At 43.9% G+C, this 15,915-nt stretch overlaps 1 protein-coding gene across 1 annotated transcript in view; it reads right to left on the bottom strand.

The window, feature by feature from the left end:
• WASHC5 (WASH complex subunit 5) overlaps nt 1-15,915 on the bottom strand; it is a gene marked incomplete at both ends in the record, with an annotated part of 72,753 nt that overhangs the window by 38,975 nt on the left and 17,863 nt on the right. The window contains 7 exons of the mRNA XM_080694629.1: nt 448-588; nt 1,848-1,958; nt 3,608-3,683; nt 3,761-3,927; nt 5,296-5,408; nt 8,413-8,542; nt 11,618-11,745. Of these exons, the coding sequence (XP_080550755.1) occupies nt 448-588; nt 1,848-1,958; nt 3,608-3,683; nt 3,761-3,927; nt 5,296-5,408; nt 8,413-8,542; nt 11,618-11,745 (866 nt within the window). The remainder of the gene's footprint in view (nt 1-447; nt 589-1,847; nt 1,959-3,607; nt 3,684-3,760; nt 3,928-5,295; nt 5,409-8,412; nt 8,543-11,617; nt 11,746-15,915) is intronic.

Genomic DNA, 15,915 nt, shown 5'->3' with positions numbered 1-15,915 from the left:
AGCTGAGTACCATTTCTACCGAGAATGCGCAGGCACGCAAGGCCTCAAATGACACCAGGAAGATGTCAAGAATAAAAGCATGACTGTCGGAAAATGGCAAACCAGAGCCAGGTGCAGAGGGGCACATTTGTAATCCCAGTACTTGGGAGACTGAGATAGGAGGAGCACAGGTTCGAGGACAGCCTCAGCAACTTAACCCTCAGCAATTCAGTGAGGCCTTGTTTAAAAATAAAAAATGAAAAGGGCTGGGGGTGCAGCTCAAAGGTATAAGTAAGCAAGTAAATAAAATAAAATAAAATAAACTGGTAAACCATGTTTATCACTGAGAGTAGGAGAAATCAATTCAGAATTGGTCTGGGGCCAATTGGTCTGGTGGCAGCTAATGCAGGCCGATGCTACCCTGGAGTTTTCACTACTGAAAGGCAGAAGTTAAAAAAGAGGCAGCACCTCGTATCGCGGGCCGAGCTGAGCGTAGTCCCTCAGCTTGTCCTTGTCGAGGCGGGTGGGCACTTCGATGATATCGTGGGTCTGGAGCTTTATGATCTTTAGTAGAGATGTAAACATGCTTTCTGGGATGATCTGCAGAACCTTTAGCGACAGAGAAAGGGGGAAATACAACTGAACATCTTGGTTTGTTCTTCTCGGCTGACAAATCTTTGGGGCGGCGGCGTGTATGACAGCAGCTCGTCTATGGAAGGGATGCCGAGCAGCTTCACCGCTGCGGGCACAGGCTCCCTCCCTCGCACACTGAGTGCGCCAACATGACCAAGGTTAAAAAGGCTGAGGTTCAGAGGTGCCAAGTGACATCACTGCAGAATACTTGGTTAGTTCGTGACAGAGAAAATTTGAATTCTGGCCTGTCTGGCTTCTTGCTCCATCTTAAGTTATGAAAACAAAGACCAAAATTGTTGGGGTCTGCACTACCGCCTGACAGCACTTCCGATGAATCAGCAACATGTAGCGCCGAGCGGATATGGAGGGCGTAACTACTCCCCTTGCCCCCGCTAGCCCAATTTGGTAATGTTGAGCCTTACTGGCTCATATAATGCTTCCGTGCTCATGAACCCCTCGTGCACTGGATAATGATTGGCTGCAAGTTATGTGCTTTGCTCATGCAAGAGTGACCTTTAGCTTGATAGGTTAGAATAGTTTCCTGCTGGAAATCCCCCTTGTGGTTATTTGCTTTAAATTGGGTTGCCTGAAAAAAAATAAACGAGATCCTGCTTGACTCGACTCCCGGCTCGTGTGCTTCTGTTCGGGCTGTCAGCACTCTCCTTCCTGCTCAGCCCCACCGCTGACGGGCTGGACCCGTCACAAAATCCCCACGAAAACTTGAGTGGGTTCTGATGAGGGTATGTTGGATCCAGACCCGACGCTCTCACCAGCTAGCTCTTTGACTTAGAAGAAGCTACTCTAATTCCTGTTCCTCACTTTCTGTATCTATACAGTGAACAGCGATACCATCAGCATTAAAATGACAAACATGAAGGATCTTTGAAAGTAAAACACACCTGCATGTCATCTCTGTACTTGGGGGGTTGAGACAGGAGGGTCGCACATTCCCAGCCAGCCTCGGCTACTTAATGAGACCCTCCACAACTTAGTGAGATCCTGTCTCAAAATCAAAAGTAAAATAGTGCTGCGGTGTAGCTCACACACACACACACAGACAAAAAAACAAACGATGATAACCAAAAACCTTTTGTTTTCAGATATTGCAAATTTCTGGGATTAAATCTGAAAAGGGGAAAGAACATAAATGTACCTTTCACAGGGCCCCCATGTACCTCTGTATTTAGAATGCAGCGAGCCGATGGCAGTAAAAGCCACCTGCACGCACTCCTCACCTTTCTCACGTAGGACACCAGTTCGCCAGAATAATACTGAGACACACTGAGAAGGTCAGGGCTATTCGCTTGGTTAATACGAAGAAGGGGCAGATCCAGGGCAGAGGCGAGCTGGAATAAAGAGAAGATGTGTATCTGTTTCTCCATTTCAAAAATGTCCTAAAAATCTCTCCAGAAAATATAACACACCAAAAAAACCCTGGGCCTTACCCAATGGAGGGCAACAACCACTATACGTCACCTGGGAACTGGCCCTACCCCAGACTGACTTAAAGGTCAAGGCTGGCCTGTGGATTTGGGTTGCACAAGCCCTCCAGGTGATCCTGAGACAGGCTGGAGTCAGAAAGCCAATGCACCACAGAGGATAAGAAACCCTCTGAGCCAGGAATGGTGGTGCACGCTTGTAACCCTAGTACTTAGCAGGCTGAGACAGGAGAGCCACAGGTTCGAGGCCGGCTTCAGCAATTTAATGAGGTCCATTGCAACTTTGTGTGACCCTTTTTCAAAATAAAAGAATAAAATCAGGCTGAGGTTGTAACTCAGAGGTAGGATATCTCTGGGTTCTATCCCCAATACTACACATACACATACACACAAAAGAAACGCCTCTGTAGAAAGTAGACATTTTGATGGGTAGACTACTGAATTCATCCAATCTTAGATGCCACTGCATAAGAAGTGCCATTTTTTTTTTTTTTTTTTTTGGTGGTACTGGGGATAGAACCCAGGGACCTTCTACCTCCGGGCTACACTCCCAGACCTATTTTATATTTTATTTGGAAACAGGGTCTCTTAAGCCAGCTGAGGCTGGCTTCAAACCTGCGTGATCCTCCTGTCTCAGCCTCCCAAGCGCGGGGATTACAAGCGTGCGCCCCCATGCCCAGCTAAAGTGCCATTTTTTAAAGTAACACTCAGAAAGAAATTAAATATTGATAACTAAGCCATTATAGGCCATCAAATAAGTATATTAACTCACAATGACAGAGATGTTAAGTATTTAAAAAGTGCATTCTGGAATTGATTTATCTGCTAATTCTGTCATAAGACACTGAGTAAACAATTTGTTCACTGACTATGCTCTGAAATTACCTTGCAAGCAAGAGCAAGGGGGGCCGTGCCTGCGTGGTCCACAGTGATTCTCTAACCTTTAGAATACAGACAGGTTTGCAGTGTAGGCTCAATAAAACATTTTTAAATGAGTAAGTAAAAGGACTTAATTTACATCCAGAGAATAAAGGACTCAGAGGAGCCATATTTTTAGTATATTGATAAAATTTTTAAACATCACTTTCTTCATTTAAAAAGAGTATTCAGTAAGACACTGCAACCTAATTAAAACTTCAAATAGTTCTGGCATCTTTTAAAACTATGCTGTAATGGAAAAAATTGCCAACAATTTTTTTCTCCCTGTACTGGAGACTGAACCCAGGGACATTCTACCTCCAAGCTACACCCTCAGTCCTATTTTTTATTCTTTATTTTAAAATTTTGAAACAGGGTCTCCCTAAGTTGCAGAGGGCCTAAGTAGCTGAGGCTGGCCTCAACCCTGAGATCCTCCTGTCTCAGCCTCTCAAGTACTGAGATTACAAGCATGTGCCACCACGCCAAGCAAGCCAACAATTTCTAACCTATAAAAATACTGAAATGATCAAACTTCCTAGGAGGATGAAATCTTGTGCTGATTAATGAGGGAGGTGGGAAGGAAGGCCAACTCTTTCCTTGTGTTAACGGAGAGTGTAATCTTACTGTTCCCTGCTTACCTTCAGGAATGTGGCTCTGAGCTTAGTGACCATGGACGGGTTTACCCTTATGCTTTCTTGCATGATGGATGTGAAACTGTAAAAAGAGAGAAATTCTAAGAAGATGTTCCTAGAAGCCTGCATCAAGGGCAAATGTCAGTCTGTCCACCTTACCTGTCAATTAACTGCCAAGCAAAAGAGAGGTCCCCGACAATGTGCATCGTGATCAGGACCTCCTCCTTAATGTTAATGGTTCTGATCATCTGATGGAGAAACTTGCGAGTATCTGCGAGAAACTGGCATACTTGCAGATTTGATTCCAACTGGTGAAATTCCTGGACCTGTGTTGCATAAGTAAATTTAATTTAAAAATTCTGAATGGCCTCTGTGGGATTCATTTTCCCTTGAAAACAAGGCTTCAAATTGAGCACATTACTTACAACTTCTTGATAAAATTTGTATCCAACTTCTTGACTTGCTTATGTACTTCTAATTGTAATCCTAACAATTAGAAATACATAAGCAAGTCACAAAAACATACATACATTTCTAGGATTAAAATATGCTCCACTGATTTTTATCATATATATATGAGACATGGTAAGCAAAGGCTCCCATTTTCCATTTTACTATAAATAGATATTGGGGGAAATCCTCTTAATTCTGAAGATGTGAATTACTCCTAAAAAGAGCCACAAGTTATATCACAACCAATGTGTTGCCACGTGTACATTATTCAGTTCTTTTGATATATTGTTTACAACAGAACAATGTCCTGAAACTTACATGTATGTAAATCAAAAAGCCTGGGCCATATGAGAAACTAAATAAAGCTAAGGATAACGAGCACTTAAGATTTACAAAGTTGTTTGTAGTTGGACTGACTAGAAAGTCCCTCAAACAAAACAAAAGAAACAGTACAAGTTTATAACTGTTTTGGAATGAGAAACTCTGGTATGTTCATTATGGCTTATTATTCTGCATCGTCATTCACAGTGACCAACATAAAAACCTCAAAGAAATAAGAAAACACCTAGAAGAAAGTCTGTCAAATGAAAAATAAGTATTAATTATATCTCTAAAAAGCACAATTACGCTAATTTGACAGGGTTACAGATTACGGGGGTATAGTTTGGAGGTAGAATGCCTATGGGTTCAGTCCTCACTACCAACAAGAAGACTCTATGTTTATTATTCTGATGACAATATTATTTTTCACTTTAAACTGAATTAAATTAAAACTTTAAGAGTGGTGAGGAACAATCATTGTTTTAGGTATAATAATTTTTGTGAGTAAAATATAAATTATTTTCCCGAAAATATATCACATGAGCATATTATAATTATATAACTACTTTCATTTTTCTGTACATATTCCTATTTTTTGGCCAGGATACACAATTTTGTTTTTAATCATCTCATACCATTTCCCCAATGCTTCTATATTGTTTTCATAACTTTTTCAAGACCACATGTTTCTTCAAGTTGAAATATCTTGCGTTTTGTTATCATTCTATTTATATTAGTCACTTAATTGTTTAAATTTTAGGACATTTTATATAATCGCACAGGGAAAATATTAGTCTATATTACTTTTGCTTCTGATGAAATATTCCCTTAGATATATTTCTAGAAGTAAACTGTTGGGTGGGTCATAAGGCAAGATTCTTGATCCCGGTTAAACCATAATTTAAGAAGACTCTCCTTACCTCCTCCAAAGCTTGTATTAGTTGTACAGTTTTTCTGCCTGCAGCGGTAGAATCATCATAATTTAAAGACAATATCTGTTTTGAGATCTCTCTGAACCAAGCTTGTAGATTTTCTATTAATACAGAAACAAGAAGAGACTGCTGAAATCCAGAATTCCCATGGCTGTGGATTTAAATTTAATAAAGAATCTTTTACAAATCCAGTTCTTGGAGTTTTTACTGCGTGCCTGATGTTGCTGCCAGGAATCTTCAAACAACAATAGAAGTTTCTGGAGCATGCGCCTCCCTGTGCTTTCTACATAAATAGTTTCGTCTATAAAACTTGGCAGAAAAGGATGAAGGGCCCGGGTGTGAATATCCGCAGTAAGTACTGCCGGGGCAGTGGGTGTGGAGAGGAGTGGGAAGGGACTGATGGATGTGACGGAGCTTCCATGGAGAAGAGAGGCTGGGGCAAGGTCTGGACAGTGAGGGAGAGTGAGAGAAATGAGGAAGGGTATCCGAGCTAGACGCAGGGCAAGTGTGAGCAGCGGCTTCGAGGCCTGGCTTAGCGGGCAGAGGGAGAGCAGGCCAGAAGCGGAAGGTCTGAGTGGCATTGTGGGGAATCTGGACAGCGCAGGATGCCATCGGTGTGCACAAGCAGGGACACTTCACATGGCAGCAAAAGGAGGGAAGTGGCTCTGAGCACCCTAAGCGTGAGGGCAAAGTTCTCAGCCTGGTCGTCTTCAGCCTTCACAGCATCCAAGGAACTTGGGATTAGTAGATTCTCAGATAAGGAAGCGATGTTCGGAGACACTACGAATTGTGTGTGAGGTTACCCGGTGGCTAGATGGGAGCGCCACGGTTTTCACGGCTCGCTGTCAGGCTCAAAGGCTGTATTCTTGCACCTCCGCAGGCGGATAGCCCACAGTTTATCAATGGGATGGCAGCACTTTCTTAAGAGGGCTTGGTATCTAAGTCATTTCAAGAATTGGCATGAGACATACTAGATATATTTGAAGGTTTTTTTTTTTTTAATATATGAGACCGAGGGAGAGCTACAAGGTAGGGACACAAAGTTTAGAATTTGAAGTCGCAAGCTAGATCCAGGGGCTGGACCTTAGTTACCTTTGGCAACTGATTACATTTTTAAGCTTTGGTTTCTTAAATATAAAACAAGGCTAAAGGTGTTTATTCCAAAGGGCTGTAAGGATCAAATGAAAAAACTTTATGAAAATATTTTCTAAGCTGAGATAAACAGAAGAGCCAAGAAAAAAGTGTGAAATGATCAGAATATGTGAATGATGCCTGAAACCATGCTAGTGCTGATAAGGACCAAAAAACCGACTACAGCAGAGATTAATGAGGCTGATTCTAGACAACAAATGTGGTCAGATCGTTGTAGGTGTTTCCTTTGTTTTGTTTTTAGTCTTAATGTGGTGATTTGTAAAACATTATTGCCAGTTTACACATCATCATAAACTTGCAGACTTTTTTCAATAGGAGTAATCACACACTCTGGAAATATTATTTTAGATCAACTAAATGGCATCAAACAAATCAACAAAAGCCAAAATATAATAATCATAAGCTCTTATTGATTGATGACGGCAAAGTTATTTATTTTTTAAAAATTATACTAGTAAGCAATCATCAGAAATAAATCTGATATGTAAGGATATTAAAAAGCTTAATAAAATAATAATAAAATAATAAAATAAAAAGAGCTTAATCTGTCACTTTAAAATTCAGAATGGAGTTGGGCATGGTGGTGCATGCTTATAATTCCAGTAACTGGGAGGTTGAGACGGGAGGATTGCAAGTTTGAGACCAGCCTCAGCAACTTAGTGAAGCCCTTCAAAACTTAATGAGACTCTGTTTCAAAATAAATAAAACAGAGCAACGGGTATAGCTAAGAGTATTACAAAAAAGAAAGAAAAAGAAAAAATTCAGAATGGTCTTTTGAGAACAATTTGAAAGGTTATTATTTATTTTTTTAAAAAGTTGAAGTGATGCCACAATTTTCCTATAGAAAAAAATTTCTAAAAGAAGCAGATCAAAACTGTTACCATGATTTACATTATTATGTGAAACTATAATGTACCAATAAAGGCATATTAATAAAGTAACAACTTCAAAATCAGCCTGCAGGACCACCTTCTACCAGTAGATGGCAGGTACACGAGTTAACAAGAACCGAGAGATCAGAGGACAAGCATCTCAGAGATCTATGTTAGTAACTGCTCATATTCTTTTTTTTTTTTTTTTTTTTTGGTGGTGCTGGGGTTCCTGGAAACGCTTCTACCTCGGGGCTACACTCCCAGCCCTATTTTATGTTATTTTTATTTGGAAACAGGGTCTCTTAAGCCAGCATGGCTGTCTTCGAACCTGCGCGATCCTCCTGTCTCCACCTCCCAAGCGTGGGGATTACAAGCGTGCGCCACCACGCCTGGCAGTAATTGCTAATATTCTTAGATGACATATCCTTCTGAGAAAATCACAAGAGCTATGTATTCTTCCCTCAAATGCACATAAACTAGCTTGAGTTTTGTATATTATGGGAGTGAAGACAGATTATGATTCTCTAAATAAACTTGATCTATGAACCAGACAGAGTTTTAAAAACCCTAGCTGGGTGTGGTGCTACACACCTATAATCCCAGTACTCGGGAGGCTGAGACAGGATGATTGCAGGATTGAGGCCAGCCTCAACAACTCAGCGAGGCCTCAGCAACTTAGCAAGACCCTGTTTCAAAAAATAAAAAAGGCTTGATGGGGGTAGCCCAGAGGTAGAACTCCCTCTTGGCTCAATCTTCCCCCAAAAACAAAGAAACAAAAACAACCAGTGGTTCAACCTAATCTCATTTTGTTCTGTAGTTTTAAAGATATTTTTATCGGTGCACTGTAGTCTCACAGCATAATGTAGTTCATCTCATATTTCAAAGACAAAATATGAAGCCTGAGGTCCAGAAGAGGTGTGAACACAGCCCGAGAGAGCACGAGTCTAGAGGCAGCCTAAACGAACCTTCAGAGCTTTACAGACCATGATGAAGACATACGGACTCCCGCTGGCCAGTTCCTAAGGCTTTGAATCATCTGCAAACACGTTTCAGACCCAGCAGCTCCCCCCTCAGCGGTTACCGTTTTTTTCCACTCTGGTCAGGGGCTTCACTCCTGAGAAGACGTCGGCGAGCTCCGTCATCCGCTCCGAGCCCTCCTTCTTGTAGTGCTCCCATTTGGCTTGTTTTTCTGAAAGCATTTGCTTGAACATCTATTGGCAAGGCAGAGAAGATTTATTTACTCGAGAGAAAATCCACCTCAGGCAGTTTAAAAAGAGGCCCAGCGTGAAACACAGTTTACTACAGATGTATGCCCCAATTAACATGGACCTCAGCGCTACCTCTTCGGCATTATTATGGATTATAAGCCGAGGCCCGTGCTAGCCCACTGCCAACACTGTGCTTCTCAGATCAACTGCACGTAAGTACAGTCTGAAGGGCCTGAAAGGCCCTGATTTCCCAGGCCTGTCCCCGAAGGTTTGGGTCAGGCAGGCCCAGGAATCAGCTTTCTAACATGAAATCCTATCAGTGCCCACTGCTATACGTCCTTTCTAGGCAGCAATTCCTTTGATTCAATTTAACTAGTCGGAAAATTTGAGTATAATCTTGCCAGATGACAGGGAAATACCTAAATTACCAGTGAAAGTCCTCTGCTATTTTATACATCACTTCTGTTTATTAACTCAATCTTTCATAAAAGTTAAATCCTATAAGGACTTGGGCAGAGGAGAAAAGAGTCTAATTTAGGGCTTTAAAGTTTCTTAAAAGAAACTTTAAGAAAGCTTATTATTTCTTACTAAAGGACACATATAGGATTTATTTCACTGGGCTCTTTGGAGCTAAATATGCATGAATGCTCATTCTTCATCTGTCAGTATCATGATGCACTTGAAAGATGAAGAGCAGAGGGAGACTGTTTCTGTAAGGGGAGGTTCCAGGCTGGGTGGGTGCTGTGGGGTCTGTGGAGGAGGCATCTTGCTGATCCGACAGGAAGGTCAAACAATAAAGTAAAATATAAGAGGGTGAGGAGCACTGAGAATTACTTATGGAGTCTACCCATCTTTCTGAGTTTTTGGGATCAATCACTGCCATTTGATGCTGGCAAAGCACCGTCACAAAAGCACTCGGAGGCCTTCATTATAGACAGAATGGCCTCGGGCCCATCAAACACTCATTCTCTGAACCTCCGGGTCTCACATCTTGTAAGGTAGAACTGGGCCGGCAGATGGCCCTTGAGTAAGGAAATGTACTGCCATATAAAGATCAGATGAAAAACACATCCAGTTACTCTGTTTACAGGAGAATCGAGAGAATGAGTCTAGAAATGGTTAGGGTGGGAGACAGGAGAGAGGAAAATAAATGTAATATTGAAGGTCAAAGTTCAGAAATTCAAAAATGTCATTTCCTGGCTCAGACTGTATCCAGCAGTTTTCTTTTTTCTATCTACTAGAATTCTCTCCTCTTGAAGTCCTTTCATGAGTGTCTGAGACAGTCTTCTGTTTCCTTTCTACCTAAACAGACGGAAGGAAGCTGCCTCTGCTATTTTCAACAGAATCCAGAGAGCTGGCTTATACTTAGAAATATAGGCTCGGTCAGACCTGTTCTGATTTCCACTGAACCAAACAGACCCAGGCCCCTGGTGCTGCTGTTCACGGGTTAAGTGGTCTAAGGGTTTCTCCTCGTGGCCGTCCTCACTAGCCGCAAGGTCAGTGCTGCCTTTCATCACCTAAGGCAACGCCTGGCTCCTGCGCTTGGCCCTCGCCTGGATTCCCCTCTGGGCCTTTTCTTTCCCACTATACTGATAACGCCTACATGCTCTCGCAGCATTCTTAATTCCTAGCACCTAGCTTGGAACAGAGTAGGTATTCAATAACTAACTGCTGTTCAGAGAAAAAGCACCGCAACTGTTAAAGAGATTTAAAAAGAGATAGCACTCCTATATAAAATCATATGGAGACATATCACTGAGAACCTCTAGTAGATGCAATAGTATTATGTTGATAAGCAGCATCTACTTCTTCTGAACTACTTAACAGGGAACATAGTGTCCTCGCATGTCTAGAAGACTGAGGAGCATCTAGTATACCACAGACTAGACCATGAGAGGACGGGTTCTGAGAACCAGGGCATGTCTGAGGCGAGATACTGAGCTTGCCTGATCCAAACCCCAAGGTGACTGCTGTAGAGCCTGAGCATTCCCAGGTAGCCACCATTTTTATTAAACCAAGAGAGGCTTCTTTAGGGCTAAGGCTACCTTCAGAATTTCCCTCAGTAGGCTCTAATTACTTAGTCACTAAGACTCTTTTTTTTTTTTTTTTTTTTTTTTTAGAACGGGATTAAACCCAGGGGCATTCTACCTCTGGGCTATACCACCAGCCCTATTTTATATTTTATTTGGAAACAGGGTCTCACTAAGCTGCTGAGGCTGGCTTTGAACCTGCGCAATCCTCCTGTCTCAGCCTCCCAAGTACTGGGATTACAAGTGTGCGCCACCACGCCCGGGAAGGTGGGTGACCGTTTTAAACAGTCACCCACCCTATCTTTTACAACAGGTCCTTAAAATAAAGACAAATCCTGCAAAGTCCATTGTAGGCATCATAGGCTGGTTTCTACCCACCTCTCAGGCTCATTTCATATCACTTCTCTGTCATCCTCTCCTGGGCAGCCTACTGGTCTTTCGGGCCCTTGGACTGGCCATGCTCTTCCCTAGCCAAGAGGACTTAGACATACAGTGACCCATCGCTGAACTACAGGGACATGTTTTCAGGAATGCCTCATCAGGCAGTCTCCTGTGTGAACATCACAGAGTGTACCTACACAAACTGAGATGGCTACAGTGTCATCAGTGATGCAGCCTTTGGGCTCACCGTCGTATGTGGTCTGCCGTTGTGTACCATCTCCTCTCCCTGAAATGCTTTCCAGCATGCCCTCTTTTGTCTAGCTCACTCGGACAGAGTCTTCTCCAGGCCCTTCAGGAGCTCTGGCTTCTGTTCTCAGGCAAGTCTTCTAGATTAGGACAGGATCCTTTACTTTTAGGCTCTCGGAGAAGTGTGATTCCTTCCCTTCAGAGCACAAATCTTGGTGTGTCTGTCTAGTTTCACGAGGGTGATTCTGAGTGGCGACTGTCCTCGGCACTAGACCATGCCCTCCACCCTCCACCATCTTGTGTGTTTTCCTCATCAATGCCTCCTCAGTGACAGCAGGCAGGAAGGGCTTGCTAAATATGTCTAAAAAACACTTACACACAAAGAGCTAAGACTCTGGTCATCGTTATTTGATATTTTTACCTCCTTGAGTATAAACTCAAATTGTGCAGTATCCAATAGCAGCTGGAAGAGGATCTTGGGGTTGTACCTAGAATCTGTTAGAATCTGGTCCTTGATTTGGCGAAGGCGTTTGTTGTTTGGGTCATAGGCTAGAAATAGGAAGGAAAGAGTTATCCACTTATTAAATGTATAGCAAATACCTATGAAATAAGATGAACAATTAAATACTTTCCCGCATTTTGAGCTTTTGAGAAGTATTAGGCAAAATGTTTATCGATAGAAGGTGATGGGTGTGTGTGGTGACACGTACCTATGATCCCAGTACTTGGGAGGCTAAGGTGGGGGAATCATAGGTTTAAGGCCAGCCCTAGCTACTTAATGACACCCTCAGCAACTTCTTGAGACACTATCTCAAAATAAAATGAAAAGGGCTTGGGGTGTAGCTTGACCCCTATGTTCCATCCCCATCCAAAGAGAGAGAGAGAGAGAGAGAGAGAGAGAGACACCAAAGGAGTAACTGAAGGAGATTAGGGAAGGAAGATGGGAGAATAGTCATAAAGAATGGAACAGAGCTGGGTGTGGTGGTACATGCCTGTCAATTGCAGTACTCGGGAGGCTGAGGCAGAAGGATCACAGGTTTGGTGACAGCCTCAGCAAGTGGTGAGACTCTCATCAACCTAGTGAGACCCTGTTTCTAAAAAAAAATAAATAAATAAAGGTGTATCAATCTTCATCACCCCCCCACACAAATATAACCATTAAAATAATGCTATGAATGTAAACAAAATTACCAATTTAAATCTCAAAGACATGCAGAGGAAGAGCAGAGGCGGAGGGAAAGACCAGTGGGAAGGGAGCCCAGAGTGTGTGCAAGTATTTTTCTGTCACTCTATACCTCAATATGATATGATGACGATGCACCTAATAATAACGATAAAAAAGAATGTGGTGAAAGAGATATATCTATGCTATGGAGGACAAGTGAACTGTGAAGTGGCAAATGAAAACTGAATCTGATACGGAATGTTGTTCCAGGATATACCAAATGAAGAAGGAAGCTGCAGAAGTTTCCCAAGTTTGTAAGAACTGGGAGGTTGGCTTATGACTGCCTCAGACGCAGGGGCAGAGCCTTCTGGCACCATTTCATACACAGGTGGCCTCCTTGTGTCCTGTCTGGCTGGAGCTGCTTTGGATTAGGCAGGGCTCTGAACCATTCCGTTGTGGACAGGGAGGCCCCAGACCGCTCTCCTTAGAAAGGTTGGTTTGGTCGGCTCCTAGGTGGTATCCAGGAACGTGGATTTTGGGAAGAGTTGTCACCACTTTAAGAACCGGTAAGAATGGCCTACTATGCAAATGATGTGGTACATGCTGAACGTCACTTCTCTTCTGGAAGTTGAGAGTCTGGGTATGCACCAGGAAGAGGCTGCCTCCACGGCCAGCCCACAGCAAACACCCTGGGACTGAGTCTGGAAGCTGCCTGGGTGGCAACATTTCTTCATACTGCTGCAGTTGCTGCTGGGGAATTAGGAGCGCCTGTGCGGCTCCCCTGGCAGAGGATCTTGGGAGCTTGCACCTCGGTTCTTCTGGGCTTCACCCCATGTGTCCTTTTCCTTTGCTAATTTTGCTTTCAATCCTTTTGCGAGGGTTAAATGGCAGCCGGGAGTCCTACCATATGCTTAGTCCTCTGAGACCTGTTAGAACTGAGTCATCAAACCCGGGGTGCCTGGGGGCTGCCAGGACTACCCACACAGAGTTGTGGCTTCTCCAAACAGGAGGAGCCAGCCCTGCGGCCACCCTGCTCCTCGTGGAGCCCGAGGGCACAGCAGGCACCGACGCTTTCCGGACTCTCCACTACCCAGGCACAGGGAGCCCAAGGGGACTGGGCTAAGGTCATAAAACTAGACAGCACTCAACTCAGACAAAACAGCAGATGCCCCAATTCACAGGCAGCCTAGCAGCTGCCAAGCAGAACCATTTCAAATACAATAATCAAGTTAAAAGTATACAATAAAAAGTACTGATTTTTGTTGAGATCAGTTTGTAGGGCCAATGATTTACCCGTGAAAGAATAAGAGGCCATTTTCCGCGCCCGGATATGACAGACCACTTCAGGCCTCTCTCTGGAGCGGAACTTCTTTGTCCCATGCCATTCTCACCCCGGGGAAGTGGCCCTTTCTTCTCTGTCTCCCTCTTATAACCCTTTGCTGGAACACAGGCCGACCCTTCCTCTGCACTCTAACCCCTTTTTCATGGCCTTCTTTTATTACTGCACCCCCACTTTCCTAAATAAACATCTTATATTCCTCTAAAAGACAAGAATAAGAAAGAAGAATAAGGCAAATATAAATTACAGCTCTCTAAATTGCAAGTAGAGTCCAAATGCAAACATTAAGATAGCAGGTACTGCTAAGAAGTTTAGAGCTGATGGAGTGTGAGGTCTGCGATCTTTGCTGTTCTCTCTCTCTCTCTCTCTCTCTCTCTCTCTCTCTCTCTCTCTCTCTCTCCCCCTCCCCTCCCCCCATCCCCTCCCCTCCCCTCCCCTCCCCTTCTCTCTCTCTATCTCTCTCTCTCTCTCCCCCCTCCCCTCCCCTCCCCTCCCCTCCCCTTCTCTCTCTCTCTCTCTCTCTCTCTCTCTCTCTCTCTCTCTCTCTCTCTCTCTCGCAGATGGCTATTTTATAAACTGATTTCTCAGTTGCTACATCAGGATGAGACTCATGGGAACCTGGAGAAGGGGCTCGTTTTATTTTTTGTGGGAAACTACAGGGTTCTGATTTCTCAAGCATTCTCCAGAACTGCCTGGGAAGAAACAGACTGAGCTGGTGACACTGAACACACAAAGAGCAACTGTTCAGCTTTGCATCTGCCAAATGAGACGCAATACCCCCAACCTCAGACGTTCTACTGAGCTTCATATTAATTCTAATGAGCCAACCTCTGGAATCAGTTTGCTTCTTTTTCAGACAGGGGACATAAGTATGCAGGTAAATACACTGTACACTACCAGGTGCATTAACATTTAGCTCCTTTGTACAAGCCAGGGTTGATTTCAGTCTTCCCATGGCCTGATCATCTCCCTTCAAACTGACCCTAGAACCAAGCTCACCTCAGGGTCAGGCTTCCGCTGACAGCCTGCCCTGCCTGTTCAAAGTTTCCTTTCCAGCTGCAGGGCACCGGGGAAGCAGCCAGAGGCTGGGGAAGGCCCCCAGAGGGCTACAGGGGCAGCGGGAAAACCTGCCTGCCTTTCCATATACTACCACTAAAACACCACAAAATCGAAAGAAGCAGTTACTTTCTCCACGTCTGACTCACACCCAAACAGGCAAATCATTTGTTTCTGGTAAATCAAATGCTTGTGCAATCAGGTCAGACAATTGTCACGCACAAAAATGAAAAACAGATGTGGCTGAAGATAAAAGCCCAGACCTCTGGCAAGCCGAGGTTGCCCCTGGCAGGAACACGAATCCAGACGACTACTAACTTCCGGCGTGGGCACCATCGGGCAGAGATGCACAGAAGATGAAGTTGAGCCTGAGTCACTAGAAAAACACTGCTGGGTTTATGGGAGGATGAAGCAAGGGCTCGAGGGGTCTGCGCGCTTGTAAATGGAAGACTCTGGGTGGGTGGATAGCAGCCGAGTCGGCCTCGTAAAACCCTGAAATCAGAACTGGAGCTTATGCAGAAGACACGCTCAGCTCATTGAAAACAGACCGATCTGATGATTAAGTACATCAGCCATAGTATTCACACAATGGGTAAACCGTAAATGGATCTGGGCCAACAAGCAAAACGATGCAAAAACCTGGAAAGCAGCACTCGTGAGAAAGGTTTAAGATGCTCGAGAGAAGGCTGCGGAGAAGTCCCACACGTTTTCACAGACAGGTGGGACGAAGAAGTTCAGCTGCTGTTTTCACTGTAGATTACTCCAGGAAGTGGAAACAGCGGAGCTGCAGGGGCTCTCAAGAACCTCTGGATGGAAGAGTAGGGACACTGGGCTACCATGTCACTGCGGGAGGCTACACAGTGTCTGGCTGGACAGTTATTTTAGTGACTTTTTTTTTAGTCTCATCTGAAACGAAACGAAACCGAACCAAACCCAAGAAGTGCTGAAAGCAGTGCCTGCTTCAGGGGAGTGCTCAGAAAAGTTGGGTGAATGACAAAAAGCAGAGGGCTTGATGGGGCTGCTGAATGAACACAGCCCTGGGTGAGTGAATTCAGTAGTTAATTAATGTTGGTCGTAAGAAACGGTTTTACAGCATATGAAGAGCTCTGGCCAGCTCAGGGGTATTAGTTTAGCTGCTGCTGGCCTCCTCTGGTTTCTA

This window comes from Muscardinus avellanarius (genome assembly GCF_963383645.1).
Source record: "Muscardinus avellanarius genome assembly, chromosome: 4".
NCBI lineage: Eukaryota > Metazoa > Chordata > Mammalia > Rodentia > Gliridae > Muscardinus > Muscardinus avellanarius.
The sequence above is the reverse complement of the archived record's forward strand: the minus strand, read 5'-3'. Positions and strand labels throughout refer to the sequence as shown.